This window comes from Lycorma delicatula, chromosome 7, assembly GCF_047948215.1.
Source record: "Lycorma delicatula isolate Av1 chromosome 7, ASM4794821v1, whole genome shotgun sequence".
NCBI lineage: Eukaryota > Metazoa > Arthropoda > Insecta > Hemiptera > Fulgoridae > Lycorma > Lycorma delicatula.
This window is the reverse complement of record NC_134461.1, coordinates 118795571-118821444: the sequence shown is the minus strand read 5'-3', so window position 1 is coordinate 118821444 and position 25874 is coordinate 118795571. Positions and strand designations below refer to the sequence as shown.

Here is a 25874-nt window from a genome sequence, read left to right as displayed (position 1 = left end):
AATTAAGTCTAAACAAGTAAAATGAATATATAATATATTCATATATAATATAATATATATAATTATATATGTATAAACTATCCAGTAATACATTTTCATAAATTATTTGATTCAATCACGTTAAAGCACTGATTTTTGACAAACATTTTTACTGCATACTGTTTTTGATATTCAAAGGCTTGAACTCTGAACACGTGGGTGAATGTAAACCACCGATCTTTGTATAACTGGATACGGGACTTTGGCGTAAAATACAATTAAGTGTTTACTATTTACTGTAGCATACTCCAGCGCCGCAGAATGAGCGGCTGGTAACTAAACAAAACCATAGTACGCTTGTGCAACTATAATCGTGATTGTAGGGATGTTTATTTTATTTAAGTCAGATAACCAAGAGAACGGTCATTTTCGCAAGACAAGCAGAAATTTACGGACAGTTGTAAAAAATTTATATAGAAATCATATATATATAATTTTTTTTTATTATCCTTTTTTAACCATACCAGGTCAACCGAGATATATATTCTCTTTTAAACTCTTATTCTCTTTAAAAACCTCTGCGCAGGCGCCGTTTCATTTTATTTAGTTCCACCACTTATTTATTAGCGCTAGTTTATGTATCAAATTTTTCAAATTCCAATGAATGGGTCCCCTATCCAGTCAAATAGAGATCAGTGATGTAAACAAATGGCTAGTTGTTAATAGTCCGATGGCGAGTAGTGATAAACTGGTTGAAACTGGCCTACAAGGTTTAGGTCTTGGAAAAGTAGAAGAATCCGGGCTAACTGTGTTAGCTTGTAAAAATAGTTTTTCACCTCGTAAAACTGATCTTTATTATAATAAAGAACTAAGTCTTGAAAGGTATTGTAGACAAATTTAAGGTTAACAGCTCTTAGCTAAGTCTGTCTATAAAAATTTTAGAAGCCAGATAAGATGTATTATAATATTTATTTACTCACGTTTACGTTTAATTGATTGAAGTAAAACATAATTGTCAAGGCCTGAATTGTTTTGTCATTGCAGTTAATATAGTATGTAATCATTTTTACACGTAGTACTTGTTTAATTGAATTGTTTTTACAAAATCTTGTATTTGTGTGGAGCTGTAAAAATTCTAAATAAGGAAATTTTAACCTTTTCATTATAATTGAAGTTAGAAAAGATTACGTATTTAGGCCAGTCGACTGTCTCAGAATAAATATATTATTGTTGTTTTCAAGTTGTTTATTTTTAATTGTAGAATTATTTTTTATGGTTAACATATGTTTTCTTTTTACCCAGTTGGTCAAATACGTGCTGACCAAAAACGTGTTTTTTCTGTTCTAAATTTCTTTGGTAATTTTACAATTGGGACTTGTCTCCGATTTTGATGAAATTGGAATATACCTTATTTAGGGCCTAAATTATTTGTTACAACTGAAATTATTTTTTTGGAAACTTCTTTCACCCGAATTACGACCAAATTATGTAGCGAAACCGAAAATTACATATCGTTTATTACAGTCACAGAGAATTTTGTAATTCAGCAAAGTTCAAGTATAATATTCACCATTTTCAGACTAAATAATTTAAGTAAGCTTGTTAATTAATTTGAGAATGAGATTAGAAACACTAGATTAAGTTAGGTTAAGCTTTGGTGCAAGTTAAGTCTAATATGGAGTAAATAACTTTGTGTAAGTGAAATTTAGTTGATTTTAGTTAGATTCTCATTCATCCTCTTAAGAAATATCTTATGGTGGTTCTGAAGACTTAACATAAAAAGAAATTGAGAAGGTTACGTTTTTATTAGGTTAGGTAACTAATTCCAACCCACTGGGTTGATCTGGTGGTGAATGTGTCTTCCCAAATCAGCTGATTTGGAAGTCGAGAGTAAAATCAGTTATTTTTACATGGATTTGAATACTAGATCATGGATACCAGTGTTCAGTGGTGGTTGGGTTTCAATTAACCACACATCTCAGGAATGGTCGAACTGAGACTACAAGACTACACTTAATATACACACTCATTCGTATCATTCTAATTCATCCTCTGAAGTATTATCTGAACGGTAATTACTGGAGGCTAAACAGGAAAATAAAAGGTAACTAATTCCGTGTACTGAACTCCATATGATATAAACATAACCTAATGCTTATTTTGCTTGCTAAAATTGCCTAATTAACCTTAATATTAACTTGCCCAATTGTTTGGCTGAGTCCATAATTATATGCAATTACCAATTACTTTGCTTGAGAATAATGTATATTTCACTTGTTCAGTGCTGAATTACGAAATGTTTGGTGACTGTAACTCAGTGAAAGGATATTCTGACAAATAATTTCAATTGTAATGAATATCTTAGGTCCCATATAAGGTATATTCCAAATGTCATCAAAATCTGAGGTGAATCCTCAATTGTATATAATTTCCTTTTATTTATATCAAGTGAATATGTTGCTGGACTTTCTAAAATGATTTTTTGAGAATCTCTTTTACCAATGCATATCAGTTTTTGTGAAAGAGTTATTGCTAGTATATTGATTTTAGAGAATCTTAGACTCTAAAAGGTGTGAATTTGTAGATTCTTCCTTCTTAAAATAAGTGAAATATAGATTTATATTATTTTAATTCACATTATTTGATATAATTATTAGTTGATGGTAACATTTGAATTGCTATTATTATCATTTGTATTGTTATGTAATACTAATTTAATATCATTATTATATAATCATTGTCATTAATAAAATCTTACATATCCTTTATATATTTTTAATTTTTTCAGGTTATTAATTACAAATTTATTATCAGAATATGTTAAAAGAGGAAAATCAGTGCTGAAGCCAGTCAGATGTTTAGATGCTCGTGGAGGTGTGGGAATAAATGGCCTATTATGGCAGAAACATATTTCAGACGGGATAAAAGTTTGTATAGCAACACCTTATTCTTCTGCCATCAATACTATTTCAGAAAATGCTACTATGAATGGAATTAATATTGATATTGTTAATAAAGACCCATGTGTTTTACTTCATGAAGAGGCATTCAACTTCATGTAAGGTATTTTTATTAATGCTTATTTTATATTACTGTTGTTGCTGTTAGTTCATTTATTCAACGAAATGGTTTCTTTCAGGGCAGATAGGATGAATTCAGGAGAAAGCAATGATTAAAGATGTAAAGCTCAATTCATGAGCAGATTTTTAGCAGAAATGGAACCAGTTTTATATAGTTTTCAAAAAAGCTGATAAATATAGCCCATTCCATATTTCAGTGAATTCGCTGAGTTAAGAAGGCAGACAACTCACCAAATGGTGCTTTAATTCGATCATTCGATAGTAAAACTCTTTAAGCCTTTGGAGAAAAGAAAAGGAAGAGATGATCAGGAATATTAATAAAAAGTCTTATCTGTTATCAGAATGTTCAGGGACTAAGAACTAAAAGTGAAGGATTTTATGCAGCGACAGGAACCTTCTATCCCTTAAATGCTGTTACCAAATCAAATTTTTCTGAAAACTGTGATTATTTTTTCGAATAATAACCTTGTTCATAGAGCTGATATGAATCTTCCGTCAGTCAGGAAAATTGAATGGTGGTTTCTCCATCATTGTTAGGTCTGGCTGTACATATGGAAAAAGAAGTAATGTAAAATTAGAGGAAGAATGTGTGTGAAAGTTTAAATCAGTAAAGGGTTACTTCTGATAACCTGTTTAGTGGGAATCATTATTTCTATCCAGACTTCTACCTACATTCTGTGAGTGACTACCGTAACAGTTTATCTGAACAGATGACAATCCTGAACTATAAATTGATAGTCCTCTTGTCATTTTAATGCTTCTAAAACCAATTGGGATGGAGAGTCTTTAATTTGAGTATCCCTTATTATTTCAGGAAAAAGGTTAAATATTTTTTTGTTTCATAGATGACATCTAATTCAATATAACAATGCTGATTGATGCAAGAATAAATTGGTTTTGGTTTGTATGGCAAAGTGTGAGGTGCATACATCAGTCACTAATGATTTTCTGGTTAGCTTAGATGCTCCATATACTCCTTTAATTTTAAGGTATGTGATTCTGCAAGATAATTATATACATGAGCGCATAATTTTTATCAGGCTGATTTCAATGCATATATACTATAGCTAGTGAATCCTCCTGCGGATATGTTAATTACTCTATTCGTGCCTGTGATGCAGTTAAAATTTTACAAACTCTCTGAGTAACATGACATGACTTTCTCTGTTGGTTTTTAAAGATTTAATTCATTGAATAAAGAGAAAAGAAAGAAGGTTTCATATTAGTATAAAACAATCAGTAACAAAGTTGATTATTAGTGGTTTTCTGATTCATAATGTAGAGACAAGCTTTATTCTATAGAATGGAATTTTGTAAATAGATTAAGCCATTTATGGCTATAACTAAGAGTGTTGGGCCCTGTATGTTAGTAGTACTTTAGGATGCACAACAGTTAAGTGAGACTTCACTAAATACTTTGAATCTGTGTACTGGGCTGAGAGAGATCATCATAAATAAAAACATGATTCACTTGATTCCCCAGCTATATCTATTGAAGATGTTAAGGTAGCTATTATAACTAGTTAAAATCTTACAAATTTTCATTTAAAATCTAATTGAGATTATTGAAATATGTGGGAACTTAAGCCTAAGCCTGATTCTCCAAACTTTTCCCAGCTCATGGAAGTGTGTATTTCCACCTTGGGTCAAAAAGGGGAACCTGTACGACATTACTATAATAATTATTGACGTATTTCTGCCTTGGGAGTTTTATCTAAATTACTTGACAAGATTGTTTGTAAATAATTCTTAAATGTTATATTGTACCAGAGCAGCATAGTTGTTTATTTAAGAGCTAGATATATGGCCATAAATGTAATGGAAATTATAATTTTTTTTGATTGATTGTTAATACTAAAGTTAGCACACTATTTTGATTTTCAGACAACTTTTGACACCATCTCTCATAGGATCTTATTGAAAAAAAACTGTTTGACTATTGTTTGAATATCTCAAAAATCATAAAAAATATATTATGTGATGGCAATAAGATGGAATTACAAAACAATATCAATAAAATTATAAAATTGCTTGAGAAAAACATTTTTATCTAAGTTGTAGACATTTCGTAAGACAGTTTTAGTTACATACTCTAGAAAGACACTGATAAAAAACTGTATATGTTGGAACATCATACGAAGAATCAACTTTCTTTGACTTCAGAGTTATGATGAACTTTTCTTCACTGCATTTGAAGATCAAATTACATCTGAAGCCTAGAGAAATCTTAGTCTAATGTAGTGGATCAGCTGTTACTTTCTGCATACAATGATAACATTGTGTCTGGCGAGTGTGTGACTGATGTTAGGGTACTTCTCAGTCATATGGAATATCAACAGAATTTCAGCTAGTGAAAGTATTAAGAATTTGGGAAAGAATTCGTCAGTTAGAGTTTAGATTCGGAAGTTAAAGATCTAACACTTAATAATGATAAAGTTATTTCGTAAGTTTCTTATAAATAAGTTTTGTTCTTTGTCTTAAATAGTTGTAGAATTTAAATAAAATTTATTTTTGGCAAATTATTGTAATAGAATTTTGTTTAAATGCTTATAATATTATATTTTTGTTTTGTTTTAAAAACATGGGGAAACAAGAAAGCACATAAAGACTGTTTACAAATAAAATTACTTATTATAAGTAATAGTCATTATAACTAATAGTCATCATCAGTACACAATGAAATAATAGTATGTATAGATATAATAATTAATAAATGGAATAATATATAAATGGAATAAATAACAGTCTTTGACATTTTTTTTTTGTTTTTCAGTTTATTTCAATAACTGTTGTGTAATAAGCTTATGGTATTTTTGTATTTAAAAAGTAGTGGATCAAAAAGAATGGTCAGCCAAAAAAGTTAGAGGAATTATCTCTTAAAAATGTTCTGTATGAAAAATGTGTGGAGAGTGAAGAAAATTTTATTTTTTCTGTTAACTTTTAAAACTTCCAATAATATATTGTTTATGATGTGATGTAATGTGATGTTTAATGTGTGATGTGATTGTATTGATGTGATGTGATATAATGTTGGTGTACACTGATACTAGAATTAATTTTGTTAGTTTTTTTTATAATCTTCTGTTGTAAATGTTATATATATTTATAATAATGTATAAATATACTTTTGTCTTGATTGTAGTCACATTGACTGTCATACATCTGCGTCACACTATTTAGATGCAGCATTCAAGAATTTACCTAGGAATGGTGTTCTTGTAATAACCACTAAAGATGACTCATCTTTGTATGGCCGAAATCCAGATGCAGCTTTGAGAAATTATGGTGGTATTATAACAAAAACATTTTATGGAACAGAATTGGCTATAAGACTTGTAATAGCTGCTATGGCAAGGTACGCCCAGTTATTTTATAGTTTTCTTGAATCAAGTTATAGTTTGTAACATGTACACTGAATATGACGTTTTTATAAAAGTGGAAATTAATTAGAGTTGCAAAAACTTAAAAATTGACATCTCGTTCTTGTTTATAAGAATGTCTTATAAATATTCTTGACTGTTGTCAAACTTGTTAGTCATCAGAAATATCGATGAACAATATTGATGTAATACTTATTGATGAACAGGACAATTTATTTATTGTTTTGGTTGTGTTGCTTTCAGCAAGCTGAACTAAATTAGTTTTAGCATATTGTGAGGCTGTTGTGGTATTTTTTTTAATGACTTGGAAATTGTAGAAACATAGTTGGAGAATAAAGTAAAAATGAAAAAAAAAATGTAGTAAGGAATAAAATTTGATATTATATCTTTATTCTTTGTTATACAATATTTTTTTGTTATGCAATATTCTGCTATTTTAAAGAATTTAAAATTTTTTAATTTTTGGTGAAAATGAGACTATAATTTAAAATTCATTAAGGTTAGATTCATATTACTCTTAATCTTATTCATATTACTCTCAAGTCTTAGCTTGATTTATATCCTTGTACATCAGTTTTTTCAGTATGATTTCTTTTAAATGCAATAAAAAATGAATAAAAAAAATTTTGTTGGTTGTACAAAAAATGAATATTGGGGTTTTAAAGCTATTTGATATCTCTTGTAATGAATTGCAAATAAAATGAAAGAGTAGTTTCTACAATTATTCCCTACAAGTGTTCTATGTGAGCACTTCTTATTCCTTGGTAGCCAATAGGAAAGTTCATTTCATGATTAAGCGGCATGTTTGGATTAATGGAAGTGACAGCTGCTTCAATCCTGCGCCTCAAATTGGCTAGATCAGTAGGTATCGGTGATACATATACAAGATCTTTTATACAATCCCAAAAGAAAAAAATTATATGAGGGTCGGGTCAGATCGTGTGACCTTGGAGGCCACCGCAAACAAACTCTGTCATCAGGTCCATGCTGAGTGATTCAGCGGTCGTGGAAAACGTCATTCCATTGATCACATAGAAAGTTATGCCATTGAGGAAAGAGCCATGTATGCAGCACATCCAAATAAGCAACTCCTGTTACACTTGCTTCAGTGAAAAAGATTGGCCTGTAAAGGTACTATCAAAATATTGCACAGAGAACATTTAATTTTGGTGTCACCTTTTGTATTGCAAGAGTTGATGGAGATTTTCTGACTGATACAGACATTATACGTGTTAACTTTTCCACTAAAATGAAATGTTGACTTGTCACTAAACACAATATGATCAGAAAGTCATTATCTTCATGCTGAGCATTTCGATCACAAATTCAACACATACAGGCTTTAAAGCCTGCAATAGCTGTAAACAGTATGTATGCATATATAAGCGTTAAACATTTTACACTGGCATTGATAGTTTGTTGTTGGCCTTAAGAAATTATTTAATACTGTGCAGATAAGACTCCCTTACATGTTTAACATTTTCTTCACACACCATTTGTTTCCTATACTCTTCCCTTTACACAGACATTCAGTAGTTTCAAACCGATTATGCTATAAGTTAATGTTATCAAAATTAAACTTTCTACAGTGTGTGTGTTGAATTATAGATTCATATTCATATCTAGTAAACTGCAAAATATAAGTCTCTATTCAGGAGTCACCATCTTTGCCAGTAGTGTTGTCAAGTGGAAATATAAGAAATAAAAACTGCCCTTTTATAAAACTGTCCTTTTTGCTTTTTGTTTCTAGATTTAAATCAACAATGTACACCTCATCCAAGAGATACAATTTAAAATTTTGATATTTATTTTTGTACCCCTGGTGTTTCTGAACAGTATTGTTTTGTTAATACCAATGAGAAAGCTTTACCATTGATTTTGGTGAAAATTGATACCAGTTTAGAAATATGGTTTAGATATAATAGAGATATAGTGTAGATGTTGTTTATAAACTGCTACTAACCAATGTAAAATGTAATACAAAACCATTTGTTTTTGGCAGGTAATATTTTTTTTTGTGTAATAACATAATTTACTTTCTCTGATATAGCTTTATTGGTCACTGCAGGTTATCTATAAAGGGAAGTAAACTGAGCAGCCAAAATTTTGGGTATTGGGGTTCTTGCGTATGTCAACAAGAACTTTTTGGAATGAAAACACAAAAAGTAACATTTGTGTGTTTGTTGGACTGTATTTTGATTAATATTTCTGGATTGGCTCATCATAAATTGTTTGAAAATGGCTCAAAAAATTTCTATATATGCAGCATTGTGGCATTAAGTTTAGACAAAATTTAAAAAGGAGAGGGATAATTTTGACTATTTTTAGTTTTTGACTTGCATATGTATAATGTTTACAGAAAATTGAGCTTAAGTACGATGAAAGTACTTAAAAATTCAAAGTTTTAAGTCATTTGGATTTAGGGTTGGGGGATGTTCAATCTTATTTCTAAAAGGTTTTTGCCTCTTTTTTCAAAAACCTGTTGACTAAAAGTTGAAATTTGGCTATATATATTCCAGCCTTGGCCTGATTTTTTATGACTTTTTTCTTTTTGTAAAGTTTAATTTTTTAGCCATGTATCAAATTTGGCTAACTTATTGAAGTAAATAATTACTCCAATAAATAAACTTTTTAGCAAAACAAAAAACATGAGGCCTGATTGTGACCGATAATTAAAATATAAATTGCTTTTAATTTTCAAGATTTCTGTATCTAGTGTTAATGTAGTGTCAGGGAACGTTTTAAAAAAAGGGATCCATGAGACCAAACTTAAAAACTAAAAAAATTTTTGAATTTTTTATAATTTATAATAATTTATCCATCTCACAAATTGTGGCTGTTATTAAAAATATATTATGAGATAGTGTCAGGCAAGGGGGTCAGATGGATCCAAAATTTTTTCTAAAAATGTTTAATTATTGTTTTTTGAGGCATTATATTCTGAATACAGTAACATTTTGATGATGAAAACATCATTTGGTCTAGAAAGTAAATTGAGACCCAAACGTTCTTACTGAGAATTTTTTTCTCAATTATACTTTCAATAATGCATAATTTTTAAGGTAAAAATATGATTTATCAAGGGACTCAAATCGAACCCAAATTTTTTACTGTACATTTTGATTTTTTTGCAATTGCACTGGAAATAATTAATGTTTAAAACCCCTATGGTGTATTTGAAATAAAAATCCAGGCAAAGACAGGAAATTACATAACCATTTGCTGGATTTTTTTTATTGTTAAATCTATTAAATATCCTGTTCTTGGAATAACAAGAGCAAACTCATTTTGTGTTTATTTGATGAAATTTTTTTATAGGTCAGCAGCTAAATATAGTAAAGCCATAAATGTTCTTTGTACTGCAGCTTTTAAAAATTCATTCATGATTGCTGTTACAACTACAAAGGGTCCACTGAAAGCAAATAAAGCGTTGCGAGATATTAGAAGGTTATTACATTGTAATATGTGTGAAGAAAGGGCTTTCTTTCCTGTTTCTGATGTATTTTTAATTGGTAATCCTTTTGTTATTATGTTCCTTTATTTAGCATATTGTAAGCACATTAATAATCCATTAAATTGTGATGTGTAGATTCTAGTAGTCAAATTATGGTTATTTAATAGGTTATGGTATTTTGAAGAACTTGTGCCAGATTACTCAGTTGGAATTGGTATTGCATTGCAGGAGCAGTTAGTGTAGGGTTAAACGAATTTCTTATATTTAAATTTAATTAATCTAAATATGTATACAATTTAAAAATTATGAGTTTAAACAAAAATCAGATTATATTCAAAATAAGATGAATACATCAATAAATTGTTTTAAAACATTTGATGATAGAAAAAAAATTTTCATTTTCTTGTAATATATTAGATTATTTTGAATTATAATTTATTATATCATAGATGAAGTTTCCTAATTTCTAATTTAACAACATTTTTTATTTTTTATAATTATTTTTTGAATTAAAAAAATTAGTGAAGTTAAATTTTATGGTTTTTAAAAATAAAACCTCCTCTATGAATCATGAGACCTTGCCGTTGGTGAGGGGGCTTGAGTGCTCAGGGATACAGAGTAGCTGGACCGAAGGTGCAACCATATCGGAGAGGTATCTGTTGAGAGCCAGACTAAGGAATGATTCCTGAAAGAGGGCAGCAGCTCTTTCAGTAGTTGTTAGGGGCGTGAGTCACAATGACTTAAACGGCCGTATCAATATCACTCAGTCCTCTGAGTACTGCGCAGCTGAAAGCAATGGAAAACTACAGCTGTTTTTTTTTCCAAGAAAATGTGGCTCTCTGCATTTTCACATAGCAATAATGGAGGCGCCTTCCTTGGTAAAATATTCTGGAGGTAAAATAGTCCCCCGTTCGGATCTCCGGGTGGGGACTACTAAGGAAGGGGTCACCAGAAAATTAAAAAATAACATTCTACGAGTCGGAGCGTGGAATGTTAGAAGCTTAAAAAAGGTTGGTAGGCTAGAAAATTTAAAAAGGGAAATGGATAGGGTGAATGTGGATATAGTAGGAATTAGTGAGGTTCGGTGGGAAGAGGAAGGCGACTTTTGGTCAGGTGATTTTAGAGTAATTAACTCAGCGTCAAATAATGGGCAGGCAGGAGTAGGTTTCGTGATGAACAAGAAGATAGGGAGGAGAGTGGAGTATTTCAAAACGCATAGCGATAGAATCATTGTAATAAGGATAAAATCAAAACCTAAACCGACAACGATTGTTAACGTTTATATGCCTACAAGCACCCATGATGATGATGAGGTAGAGTGTGTATACGAAGAGATTGATGAAGCAATTAAACACGTAAAAGGAGATGAAAATTTAATAATAGTTGGAGATTGGAATGCAAGCATTGGAAAAGGCAAGGAAGGAAATATAGTGGGTGAATACGGGCTGGGCAAAAGGAATGAAAGAGGGGACCGACTTATAGAGTTTTGCACGAAGTATAATTTAGTAATTGCCAACACCCAATTTAAAAATCATAATAGAAGAATATACACTTGGAAAAAGCCAGGCGATACTGGAAGGTATCAGATAGATCATGGTTAAGCAAAGATTTAGAAATAAACTTGTTGACTGCAAAACTTACCCTGGAGTAGACATTGATAGCGACCATAATTTGGTGATAATGAAATGTAGATTGGGGTTTAAAAACCTGAAGAAAAGTTGTCAGATGAATCGGTGGAATTTAGAGAAGCTTGAGGAAGAGGAGGTAAAGAAGATTTTTGAGGAGGACATCGCAAGAGGTCTGAGTAAAAAAGATAAGGTAGAAAATGTAGAAGAAAAATGGGAGAATGTTAAAAAGGAAATTCTTAAATCAGCAGAAGCAAACTTAGGCGTAATAAAGAGAACTGGTAGAAAACCTTGGGTTTCAGACGATATATTGCAGCTGATGGATGAACGTAGAAAATATAAGAATGCTAATGATGAAGAAAGTAAAAGGAACTATCGGCAATTAAGAAATGCTATAAATAGGAAGTGCAAACTGGCGAAAGAAGAGTGGATTAAAGAAAAGTGTTCAGAAGTGGAAAGAGAAATGAACATTGGTAAAATAGACGGAGCATACAGGAAAGTTAAGGAAAATTTTGGGGTACATAAATTAAAATCTAATAATGTGTAACAAATATGGTACACCAATATATAATACGAAAGGTAAAGTCGATAGATGGGTGGAATATATTGAAGAGTTATACGGAGGAAATGAATTAGAAAATGGTGTTATAGAGGAAGAAGAGGAAGTTGGGGAGGATGAAATGGGAGAAACAATACTGAGATCTGAATTTAAGAGAGCATTAAAAGATTTAAATGGCAGAAAGGCTCCTGGAATAGACGGAATACCTGTAGAATTACTGCGCAGTGCAGGTGAGGAAGCGATTGATAGATTATACAAACTGGTGTGTAATATTTATGAAAAAGGGGAATTTCCGTCAGACTTCAAAAAAAGTGTTATAGTTATGATACCAAAGAAAGCAGGGGCAGATAAATGTGAAGAATATAGAACAATTAGTTTAACTAGTCATGCATCAAAAATCTTAACTAGAATTTTATACAGAAGAATTGAGAGGAGAGTGGAAGAAGTGTTAGGAGAAGACCAATTTGGTTTCAGGAAAAGTATAGGGACAAGGGAAGCAATTTTAGGCCTCAGATTAATAGTAGAAGGAAGATTAAAGAAAAACAAACCAACATACTTGGTTTTTATAGACCTAGAAAAGGCTTTCGATAATGTAGATTGGAATAAAATGTTCAGCATTTTAAAAAAATTAGGGTTCAAATACAGAGATAGAAGAACAATTGCTAACATGTACAGAAACCAAACAGCAGCAATAACAATTGAAGAACATAAGAAAGAAGCCCTAATAAGAAAGGGAGTCCGACAAGGATGTTCCCTATCTCCGTTACTTTTTAATCTTTACATGGAACTAGCAGTTAATGATGTTAAAGAACAATTTACATTCGGAGTAACAGTACAAGGTGAAAAGATAAAGATGCTACGATTTGCTGATGATATAGTAATTCTAGCCGAGAGTAAAAAGGATTTAGAAGAAACAATGAACGGCATAGATGAAGTCCTACGCAAGAACTATCGCATGAAAATAAACAAGAACAAAACCAAAGTAATTAAATGTAGTAGAAATAACAAAGATGGACCACTGAATGTTAAAATAGGAGGAGAAAAGATTATGGAGGTAGAAGAATTTTGTTATTTGGGAAGTAAAATTACTAAAGATGGACGAAGCAGGAGCGATATAAAATGCCGAATAGCACAAGCTAAATGAGCCTTCAGTAAGAAATATAATTTGTTTACATCAAAAATTAATTTAAATCTCAGGAAAAGATTTTTGAAAGTATATGTTTGGAGTGTTGCTTTATATGGAAGTGAAACTTGGACAATCGGAGTATCTGAGAAGAAAAGATTAGAAGCTTTTGAAATGTGGTGCTATAGGAGAATGTTAAAAATCAGATGGGTGGATAAAGTGACAAATGAAGAGGTATTGCGGCAAATAGATGAAGAAAGAAGCATTTGGCAAAATATAGTTAAAAGAAGAGATAGACTTATAGGCCACATACTAAGGCATCCTGGAATAGTCGCTTTAATATTGGAAGGACAGGTAGAAGGGAAAAATTGTGTAGGCAGGCCATGTTTGGAGTATGTAAAACAAATTGTTGGGGATGTAGGATGTAGAGGGTATACTGAAATGAAACGACTAGCACTAGATAGGGAATCTTGGAGAGCTGCATCAAACCAGTCAAATGACTGAAGACAAAAAAAAAAAAAATAAATAAAAATGAAAAAGTTTTTAAAGAAAATGCTATTAGTTGTTCTAAAATTAAAATATAAAAATGTACATTATAAATAATGATTAACAAATTTTTGCAGTGGTTAACATAAATAAATATTTTCAATATTTTATTATAGAATTTAACCCAAAATTATAAGTGTGTGTTTACTTTGTGATTGTTAGATAATCCAACATCATTATTAAGTTGCAAATGTCATTTGATATATCCTGGCAGAATTATTATGGAATTAGGACCTGTGTGGGCTGGTGAAATATTTGATGCTGATTATCTTTCTGCAATGATGCTACATGATAATATACCTTCAAGGAAATTATTGAATATATTTATATCACAACTTTTATCTGAAACTATGTAAGTTACTTATAATTCTGTAAATTACTAGTTTTCTTTTGTTATAGAGTATAATTTTTTTTTTTTATTAATTAAGTTTATTAATAAATGTTAAAGTAACAGATCTGGTAAATGTCTTGAACCAGTTTATGTCTAATATATCATATTTAGTTTTTAGGTTATATAAAGCCTATAGGTGTTTTTTTTTGTCTATTTGTATATATAAATCTGAATATTTCAATTGTATCTATAATCATATCGATCTAAGATTTTCTCTAATGTGTTCTTCATGTGTCTACTGTGAAAATGTATCCAATGGCGAGCAACTCAATCCAAAATAAATCTTGGGAAATCTATTCAAATAAGTCAATTAATAAATTAACTCTGGTGTCTTAATGCACCACAATGATCTAACTATAAGGGCCTGTGAATCAGGACAAGGCGCTGCCGCCTCCATCTCTTAGGAAACACACCCTCTTGTAAACATGTATTAATACACTCAGAAAAGTTTCAGGATATGCCTGGGCCACCACCTTACCACCTGGTTAGGCAGCAGATCTAGGCCTGGCACCTTATCCACAGGCGTGTGCTCCACTGCACAAGATGTTCCTCCGTACCAAACAATGTCACGGGCCTCTCATTTGCCTCCAGCTCTAGCAGATTACCTTCTTGTATGGAGAATAGCTCTTCAATGATATCAGCGATCTCATCTGGGTCCTGAGTAACCGGTGTCCTGGGTTTGAGACCATTCCTGACTAGCAGACGTTACAGTCTACCCCAGTGATCCATTTCATTGTCATCGATATATTTCCTCCAACAACATCTTTCGGAATCAATTACTAATCATGTATGCTAACTCCCTTTTCTTGGCCTTATACAAATTCTTACATACAGCCCTAGCAGAGTCCAGATATATACATGTCACCACTCGTCTAGCAATTATACATTGCTTCCTTTTCCGTGCAATATCCATCGTCCACCAGTAGACCGTTGGACAGCCCCTTCTGCTGTACCTTCAGGGAAGCATCTTATTGCATACCCGCTGTATCTTGACAACCAAGCATTTAGCTTTATTCTCAGCAGTAATCACTTAGTTTACAAGCTTAAGATTTATATTCCCCATAACGTGTCCGGGATCAAGATCCTGGATACTCCAGCCTTGTTGGTGCTGCCGTGCAGTGTTACCACCTCCATCAGTTATGGACATAACTATCGGCTGGTGGTCACTTGCTGTGTACCCCTTCCAGATGCTCCGCAAAGGCTGGGGTGGCAAATGAGACATCAATTATAGATCCATAATTCTGGAATCCAGAATTTAATTGAAAACTCAAAATTTAATCCATTCTTACCTGATTTAACAGCTGCAGACTTTTACCTGTGGGGAAATGTGAAAGATAGAGTATACTCTGTAACAAACCTAAAACTATTCAGTAGTTGAAGGCCAACATTTGTGAAGAGCTTAATTGAATAAACCAAGAAACATTAAGACAGGTGATATAATACATTTTAGAAAGAGTTTGTCAATGTCAAAAGCAAAACATGGACATTGAAGAACATTTTTTATAAAAATAATTTCCAAGAATCATGTTTATTGTTCATTAAAGAATAAAAGTTAATTTTTAATAAATAAAAAAGTGATATAGCGGGTCCAGTGACTTTTGGGCCTCTATAACATTTTTTTTTTAATCTTTTTATTTTTTTAAATATGAAACATTATCTGGAAAAAGCATGTTTTTGTATAGTTTTTTAAATATACATAAAATACTTTTTATTTCTGTTTTTTCATCTTCATGTTTTCCTCCTCATATTATATTTAGAATGTCTGTACATAAATTTTATGTATTGTTAATTATTAGAGAATCAAAATTAGCACTAGTAATCTAGGGTTAAGAAACAAAATATCAACAAATAATATCATTAGACTTTTAATTCCTCTAGTTAGCTAGAAGGAAGTCTAGCTTCTTAATACTAAATTCAGTCTATTCAATATATTTTTAAAAAGTACATTATAACAAAACTGCCTGCCCATCTAATGGAATATTTGAAAAATTGTCCTGTAGATTTCAGTCAGTATGTTTTGTTATTTAGGTTACTATCTTAAGGAGTTGTTTTTGGCTGATGAATACTATAACTTTTATTGAGTTAATGTGTTGCTACATTAGTCTTGCTATATATAAGAGGGGTCCAAAATAATGTACCCGCTGTTTGCTAGTCCATATCTAGACAAATTTGACTTGATGTGACAATTTTTGGTACAGTGAGAGGGTTATGGTATGTGTTCAAAATGACCACCAGCAGCTTCTATACAAAGCCCATGGAGCCAAACTGCACATTGAAATACAGCTGTTAGTGTATCTGGTTTAATGGGAGCACATGACTATGATTTTTTCACCTAGCTCGTCAATTGTTGCTGGTTTTTGTTGATGCACATCATTCTTGATGGTTCCCCAGAGGTAGAAGTCCAGAGGTGTCAAATCAGGAGACTGAGGTGGTTACCCAACAGCACTTCTTTGACTCACCCACTGTCTGGGAACAGTTTTATTGAGGTACAACCTGACATCTCGATTGTAGTGAGGTGGGGCTCCGTCTTGTTGCATGTAAAAAGATTCATCACCATAACAGGTTTTGGATGGCATGCAAAATCCTTGTCTGAAGCACATCAAGATACGCCTCACTAGTTATGGTACCCTTGAAGAAGAAGGGACCAACAAAACCACGCACTGATAGACCAGGCCACGCAGCAATCCCTGGTAGATTCACTACCCTGTGCATATGAGTGTGAGGATATGCAGGAGGCCAGTAGACACAATTGAGGCTGTTTACAGCACCATTAAGTTTGAATTGTGCCTTGTCAGTCCACACAAACTTCCCTGCTAGTTCCTCATCCTCACCAACCATATGCTGAAACCATTCACAGTACTCCATCCTTTGATCTGGGTCATCCTCATTCATCACATATAGCAGTCTAGGAGCTGGCATAAATTGCCAACTTTGCCTACCATGACAAATTTAATACCTTACACTACACTGCACATTAGATTGGTGAGTGTAAGTCTTTTTGTTTAAATATTATTTAATTACAAACATTGAGTTCATTTTTTTGGATCCCTCTGTATATATATATATATATATATATAATGTAATGATAAAGTTCAAGTGTTTTCAAGCTAATAACTTGAACCTGTGTACATTGGATGCAAAAACTGTTTTGATGTACGTAATTAATGGAGAAATCTACTAATCTAATGCTTTACAATTCTTTTAGGTTACCAACATCTGTATCACAATGTAACAAGAATAATCTAAATGAACCTCCTCCAAACAAGATAATTAAATTAGATGATGTTAACAAAGAAGAAAAAACAGCAGAAGAAAACTGTTACCAACCTATTACGCCTCCTTTTTATTATAATTTATCTAGACATAGCCCCAAAGGACCTCATTTGTTGCCTATTGATAAAGTTGTACAAGCCTTAACCAAAGCTGGTTATAAAGCAAGTAGAACACATTTTGATAGAGAAGCAGTAAGAACGAATGCTAATGCTGACCAGCTAATGAATGTTATACAGAATTGTATAGAAAAAAGGTAACATTATTGTATTTAAACAATATATCTTTCTTTCATCTTTGGTAGTGAAGGTTAATTTACCTGGTACGCATAAGTGTTCATCCCCTTGAAATTTCACTTCCTACAAATTTTGTAATGTCATTATTTGATTTGTAAGTGCTACTGGCATATAAATTTATTTCAGTGTTTAATAATTCATGTATTGTAATTCCTTGCCAACTGCAAAGGCTATGTTGTTCAGAAACAACATAGTTGTAAAATTCACAGTTAGTAAACAACTTCTGGAAAATGTTGGGTCTGGGAGGTAGTCACCTAAATTAGAGCCACTAATTTAGGTTATTTTTAGGAATATAAATGTTTTAACTCTGTATTTATGAATTGATTTTTTTTATGTAGTAGGACATTACTCAACAATTATTTACCAATTTACTTATACAATACCTGATCAGGGAATAAATATGAATATCCACAGTTTAATAACTTTGCAGGACTTTTGTATAGAATTAAAATTGTTTAATATTCTAAAATTGTAAAATGACACTTTTAAAATGACATTTTAAAACTGCCTTGAAAATGATTTAATTCAAATAGTTATATTTTTGTGTGATATTGTAATGATATTATCTTCCTTTTTTTGACACTGTGTTTTTTAACTTAATTTTCAACACGATTGCTGTTTCAGTCCACTTTAATGAAAATTATGAAGGCTATATGTTGTGTAAATAAAACGTAAATTTATGTTCTTAACTAATGTAATAAATAGGTTCAATATTTAAGTTAAAACAATCCTAAACAGTTGTGCCAAATGACAGTGGGAGCCCTAGGTGTGTATTCCTTGCTTCTTGAAGAATTTCACTGGTCTGAAGTGATGAACCCCCCCACCAACATATCAAGAGAAAGTATGATGTTTGGACACAGTTAACCAGCCTGTCAGCAGTCATGTTACTATACATGATACATCACATTGGTAGTAAAGGGAAAACATTTCATTGCTTAACCCTTTGCAGGCGGAAACCCATATATTGGCTACCTGTACTTAAGCTGGAGGGTGGAAACTTATATATGAGTCTCTGAATGTGACTGGTTGTTTGTCTTCACATAGTTACTTATAAATTCCAAGAGATTTCTTTCAATCATTTTGAGGTGGGAATTCCTGATACAACGTGATGGGAAACCATTTTATGTCAGTTATCAGATGAGTTCAATAACTGTGCATGTGTACCAAGATGCGTGCATTATTTTTTCATCCATTTTAATTAATTTGTTTACAAACTGTTCCTTCCAAAACTTCATTTTCAGCTTGCTTCGTTTGAAATCAAAAAAAATTTTTGAAACAAAAATTCAGAAGGAAATGAATAAAAAATATTTATTATTATTATTATTATAATAAAATCATATTATACAATTTCCTGCCTTGGTGCACTACTTCTGCAAAATTGTTATATATATTATTGCTATTATTATATTGCCATCAATGTTACTACTGTTACTATTATTATTCAGTGTATTTTACATGAAAAGGACTCAATGTAAAACATAATCAAAATCATCACCTATAGTTTGCAAATTCTAGTGTGCTCAGTGAGACTTGTGCCATTTTCATGTAAGCTTTTTCTCACAAGATAATTAAACAGTGTTCCTTAACCAGATTAGTGGCAGAATTCAGCAAAAACACAAGGTAAATGTTTTTATGCATTAATGCATGTTTTAAGTTACTTTAAATAGTTTTTGCAACTTTTTTTTTTGAAAATGTCTTTCGCCCACAGCCATAATACATCACCACTCGCGAAAGGTTAAAGTATAATAATAGAACTTTTTAAAATATCAGAGAAAAGATTACATTTCATTTAACAGAAGCTACTTCTATTTTTTAATTGTATTAGATAATTTAGTGTAGACAAACGCTAGTTATAATGCTTTAACATTACATCCCAAAAGACTGCATCAGATGTAACATTAGTTTTGATACAGATTTTGAAGAAAAAAGAAAATTAGCTACTTCTTGCTGTTTGTGGTATTTCTAGAATGCTGAGTAAAAGTCAGAAAGAGACAAAAATTAATTTTTATAATATCACAGTTCGGTTCTTCACAGTTGAATTTTGTAATTAATGGAATTCAGCATTTAGAAATGTTATTTGAAGGGAGGATATTCCTTAAGATTTATAGTTGAACGTCAAATGAAAAAGGGCATGTTAAGAGATCATAAAGGGTCAAAGTAGTTGCTCAATAGATGAAGGTGGTATGTGACAAAACAAAATTTTGAGAAAGCTGTTTTTTCCCCTTTAGCTTCTGCTGTGTAAATTTTCTTACATACTTATTGTTTTTTCCTACTTGTTGACATTCTTGTTAAGTTATTTTCAAAAAGTTCCTCTTTTCTCTAATACATACAGATTTAACACCATCCTTTGACAGAAAACTAAAAATTCTCTTTAGAAGATTTAGTGATGTGTGCCAAAAATAATTTATTTGAATATATTTTTATTGCAATTTTTTCCTTAATACATTACAGAGAAAAAACTTTTTTATTAAGAAATATAATAAAACACAGCTAAATACTTAGAAATTATTAGTTTTCTCCTTCTTGCTACTACATTTTATTGTGTTCTCTACTTTTAATATTCAGATATAATATTAAATTATATAGGTATAATATTATGTATATCACATTAATGTAACTTTTATTGGATTATTAAAATATAAAAAACTAAATAATGCAACCTATAAATTTGGTTTAGTGTTTACAACATTAGTGAGTTACCACTAACACTAAAATAATAAATAAACTTATTTCTATTTTTAAACAAAGTAATAAATTATTTTTTATAAAATGAGAAAATCTAAAAAGTAGTAAGATGCATATAATATTAAATTATAGAAAGCAAAATAATACATTTAAATTCAAGTGTTACGACATTAACTAACACTAAAATAAATCAAAAACTACTACTTTATAAACAAATTATTACTAAACATTTTAATTTGTTGTTTAAAGTCTGCAGCAGAAAATTTCATTCATAAAATCATTTAAATTCATCCTTGATGCGTAAAAATGTTTCGTTTTTAATGATTTGTCATTTTTATTAAATGACAAATGGCGCTGACCTCTATTAGAATGAATATAGAAGTAAATGTAATAAATACAGAATTTAATATCAACTGAAGATTGGGATACCCCAAAAACCAGTTATTAAAAATTAATAAGATAAGTTTATCTAATCTAATTACTGTGTTTTGGTTGTTTTATATATATATATATTTTTTTTTTATTAGATCAACCAAAGTACAGAATAAATAAAGTAGGATGACTTACCTTATTCCACTATTTATCAGAAGTGCTTTTGCGATTTACTCCCATCATCAGCTGCATTACATATTGATCACAAATTACATTACAAACTTCATAAAATACAATAACATATCATGTATTTATTTTATTTAAGATTTAAAACCTTTAATCTTTTTATTTTAAGAATTTAAACTTTTATTCAGTTAAATTAAAAAGTAAAATAAATTTTAAAATATGAAAAATTAATTAAAATTAGCATTAAAAATTAAATTGTAAAATTTTTTACAAATGTGCGACGTCAAGGCATGGGAAATTTTGGTTCAAAGCACACGATATAGCTTAATTTTTGGGTTTCAAATGACCTGACAATGCATACTGTACCTGGTAACATAAAAGATGAATGGAGAATAAAATGGTAATAGCTGAAAGATACGGGCCTAGTCTATACCTGTGAAGACAAAGCCAACCTGAAAGCTAATAGCTATATATGGTTAAAATTAATAAGCCAGTGTTACGGAATTTGTTGACTAATTGTAAATTACCTTTGGCATAAAATATGAAGATTTGCTGAGAAAGTTAAAATGAGATGGTGCTTACATTAATGCCTAATTGACTGTGATCAACTTCATTCATTGTCAGCTTTGGTTAGAGAAAAATGTCAACAAAAAGATGAAATTATCAAGAAACTGTTTGAAATAAACGTACTTAGACTGTCTAGTCCTTATGTTGTGTAGAATAAAAGTTGGTCAGATTAAAATATTAAATAAAAATAAAGCCAAAAATGAAAGACGTGACTGCAGAAAGTAGATCCACACATCATGTTTTAAAATTGTTGTAAAGTAAATTGTATTTAAACAAAGATGATAAATTAAATATTATATGTTAAAATATATATATATATATATATATATATATATAAAACTGACATGATAAAAGTTAAAAGTGGAAAATTATCACAAAGCAATGACAAATTATCTAAAGCTAAGAGTTATTGAAGGAAAATGAAAATTCATTTCAAACAATAACATTCATATTATATCATCAAAGTACAATTTTGAAAAATACCAATGAGTATATTTAAAGTAAAACTGAATTATTTTTCAAGGTGGCTTTTTTGATGTGTTGTAATTGGTAAAAAAATAGAATATTAATAGCTATTTAGAAAATGATGAGCTCAAGAATACCTTTATTTAATCACATTTTGATGTATAATATTCAAAGGTAAATGATTTTATGTAGAAAATATTTACCTGTCTTTGTCAGTATACATTAAATAACTCTGTAATACAGGTAAACATGAATTATTCAGTACATTTTAGGGATTAATAAAGAATGAACAAAGCAATTTAGTGTGCATTGATTTTTTTAAACATTAGTGGTAGATATAGAATTACTTTTTAGTGTACCTTGAATGAACACATCAGTGCGATGTAATGAGAGGGGGATCTTCAGTTTAGCAATGGCTGTCATGCAGGAGAAAGCAATTTGTGTCCTATGGTTTTACGAAAGCAGATCTGTTGTTACTGTTCATAGAGATTTTTGTCTAGAATAAGGCTATAATCCTCCTAATAAAGACTATTAAATTTTGTTATTGGCAATTTAAGGATACAGGAAGTGTAGTTAACAAAAAAGGTGCTGCAGACTTCCCATCTCCAAGGAAGTTATAGATAGAGTAAGAAAAACTCTTCAGAGATGCCTGGGTAAATAAACTCATCGTGTGAGTTTAGAATTAGGATTATTACCACAGTTGATAGTTGTGAAGGTTCTACACAAGCACCTAAAACGTCATGAGTATAAAATTCAGTTGGTGCATGTAACTGAAGGTGATGATATAAACTGTGCCATTACACTTTTGCTGTGGACATTCTTGATAAAGTGTCGAAAATGGTGCATTCTTAGAAAAAGTAATCTCTGATGAAGCTACCTTCCATGTTTCTGGTCATGTTAACCATCATAAATGTAGGATTTGTTGTAGTGAGAACCCTCATGCCATTCAACATTCATAACGTGGTAGCTCAAAAATTAACATTTGGTTTGGATTACTTCTACTGAAATGATCAGACCATTATTCTTCGCTGAGCCACGGTTACTAATCCTAGTTATCAAGACATGTTACAGGAGTATGCAGTACCACAAATTGAACATCAGTAACCCAATATTTACTTCCAACAAGATGGTGCACCACACTCTGGGGTTTACATTAAAATTTCCTCGACGTTGGATTGGCTGTGATAAATCAATTCCCTGACCATCTCAATCCTCTGATGTTATGGCACCTGATTTCATTCTTTGGAGGTTATCAAAGACAGGATGTATATGCAATGAAGGTTGTCAGCATCAATGAACTAAAAAAAAGGATTGAAGGTGTAATTAATGGAATAACTCTAGTTATTCTTCATAATGTGTAGTGTGAAATTGAATATCATCTAGATATTTTAAGTTTTTTTACTAATGTTAAAATGCACTGAATAATCCTGTATTATTTTAACATGGTAAACTTTAATACTAATTTTATTTTAAAATAAAAATAATATAAAAAGAGCTTATCTTTTGTTGCCACATGCTACATTCTAATAAAATCTTGGTTTATACTTTTTTGTTACCTAGTTTTGTGATTATATGTTCTTACACTTGCATTTTTTTGCCACCCATGATTATTTATTCTTGTACTAGACAACATTTCTGATGTTTTTATTTGACTTCATTTTACACAAATACATCGAATAGGCTCTTTTTACCGTACATCAACTTGTGAACACTGAATCAACTGCTAATGCTAAATGGATGATCTTCATATAGTACTTCCAACCGTATTGGAATCTGAATCTCAACATGTTGACAGACCAAATAATAGATGGGTTTTAATAACAGCACCTCACTTACCACCTTCATCCATTAACACTTCAGTTGTTAATTTACGTGTGAATTCAGAACAATCCCAAGTTTAATCATTTCTAATAAGAAAAGTACTAAGCACATGGCAAATAAATCTGATGTTGTGAATCCAACTTTAACAGCTCTCTTCCATGTTATTGATCTTACAGTTTCTGAGCAAATCTTACACTGTCCAGTTAAGAAATATTAAAAAGGCTTTATTCTATTCAAAGATTTTATGATATTAGCTAACAAGTAAATGTTAGCGTATAATTTCCTTGTATCTTCACATCAAACCACAATTTCCATTGGAAAATGTTTTGCCTATGTGATCGAATGAATGAGTAGTAGATCTTAACGCTTTGATCCCTAGAAGTTAGAGAAACAAGTGATATTTAGAGGTTGAAAAATGACTAAAATGAATAATACTATCTTTCTTCTGAGATGTTAGAATATAAGGGACTCTTAATATTTTAAGTTCTTTCTTTGAATGTAATCAAGGTGAAAAAAGTTTCAAACCTAATAACTTGTAACCCCCTTCCATGTTATTTAATCATGAAAATGCAAAAAGATGATAATTTGATTTTACAACATGTAGGTTAAATGATAATCCATTAATCGCTTATAGTATAGCAACAAAAGAAAATTACTTTTTTTGTTGCCTGTAATCCTTACACGCTTTCTTATCTTATCTAAAAATGAAATTCCAGTTAGATAACAAAAATGTATCTGTTAGCTATTTTAGTTTCAGAAAATCGAGATTTTGCTTATTATCTGTAAAAATCATCAGTTTTCATCAAGCAGTTTGTGTTGTTGCGTAGGTTGTCAAAAACCTGCCTTTGCTAGCAAAAAAACTAAATTTTTAAAATTTGCTTATTTCTTTATGTAATGACACTAAAGAAAAATTGCCATTCTTTCTGGGTCCCTAGTATTTTTCATCCTAGTATTTAGAACAGACAGTACCTTTCCTTCCATTTAATATTGTGTGTAATACATCGTTATTAACAATATGTTTGTGTTGAAATATAATTCTTTGTTTCCTGATTTTAGTAATAAAAAAAGTACAACTTAAACTTATTGAAAGTAATGTTTAAATTCACATAAAGCATAGAAAATATGGTTTTGGAAACAAATGTTGTTACAAGACTAAAACAACTACAGGATAAGTGACTCCAATTATTCAATTTATTTACAATCAGTGATTCATTATTTCCTTTCTCATGTAGGCTTAAATGGGTATTTAATGTTAAGAAAAATTCTACTAAAAATGTTAGTTTGTTATAAGTAGGAACATTTACAAGTAAGTAGGAACTACTTACAAGGGATTGAAATCATTCTATAACCTAGTTTGTAACTTACTTGTAGAATTTTTGATTGACATGCAGTACAAGATGAGTTTTATTCCAGGCATAGGTTTGAATTTTTGTTTGTTTGTTGTCGATTTAAACTTGTTCAGATTTTCATATAAATTCAAAACATTAAAGTTTTAAATAAATTTACTGTGAGGCATAATAGGACCATTCAGTGACATTTGGTAGGACTGAATGGGTTAAAAAATAATATTTAAAATGGATGTTTTGCTGCACTTTTAGTTTCTAAGATCAATTATGTTTTTGTTTATTTGAATTATACACCAAATTACGTAAATTAAAGGTTGTAAAATATATGTATTAATTGTAAAATTGATGTATGAATTGCATTGCTTATGAGAAAGATCAAACAGCAGATAGTTTCTATCCAATTCTTAAATATTTTGTTTCTTATATATATTTTTAATATATTTTATATTGTGTTTTACTAAATAGATGAACTGTATTATAAAATTGTATAATTGAAAAATTGTATAATTGAATAATGTTTATGAATTAAAGTTGGAGAGAAAAAATATTATTGTTTATTTGTTGTTATTTTGCACCACTGGTTTAATCTGATCAGATTTTCAGATCTACTTTTTAATGGTAATGTATTATCAACTATCATCATTTATTGTAAAAGAGTAGGGTTTAGAAAAAAAGTAAAAGTAAATTGTAAAACTGTTGATTTTAATTTGTATTTATATACAAAAGAAA

The 25874-nt window shown here is 30.6% G+C and overlaps 1 protein-coding gene across 1 annotated transcript; it reads left to right on the top strand.

The window, feature by feature from the left end:
• The first annotated feature begins 690 nt into the window (after positions 1–690).
• Positions 691–25629, top strand: LOC142328482 (tRNA (guanine(27)-N(2))-dimethyltransferase-like). The gene is made up of 7 exons (XM_075372299.1): positions 691–861; positions 2768–3037; positions 6202–6414; positions 9758–9951; positions 13909–14098; positions 17343–17663; positions 20916–25629. Exons 1-7 carry the CDS (start codon positions 710–712, stop codon positions 20938–20940), a joined length of 1365 nt encoding a protein of 454 aa, XP_075228414.1. The 5' UTR covers positions 691–709; the 3' UTR covers positions 20941–25629.
• The last annotated feature ends 245 nt before the right edge of the window (positions 25630–25874 follow it).

What these genes read in the sequence shown, in the direction of transcription:
- LOC142328482 (XM_075372299.1), top strand. Translation starts at nt 710, where the DNA reads ATGGCGAGTAGTGATAAACTGGTTGAAACTGGCCTACAAGGTTTAGGT. An exon ending in AAAGAACTAAGTCTTGAAAG is followed by an intron (nt 862 to 2,767) that starts GTATTGTAGACA and finishes TAATTTTTTCAG; the next exon opens with GTTATTAATTACAAATTTAT. An exon ending in CAACTTTTATCTGAAACTAT is followed by an intron (nt 14,099 to 17,342) that starts GTAAGTTACTTA and finishes CAATTCTTTTAG; the next exon opens with GTTACCAACATCTGTATCAC.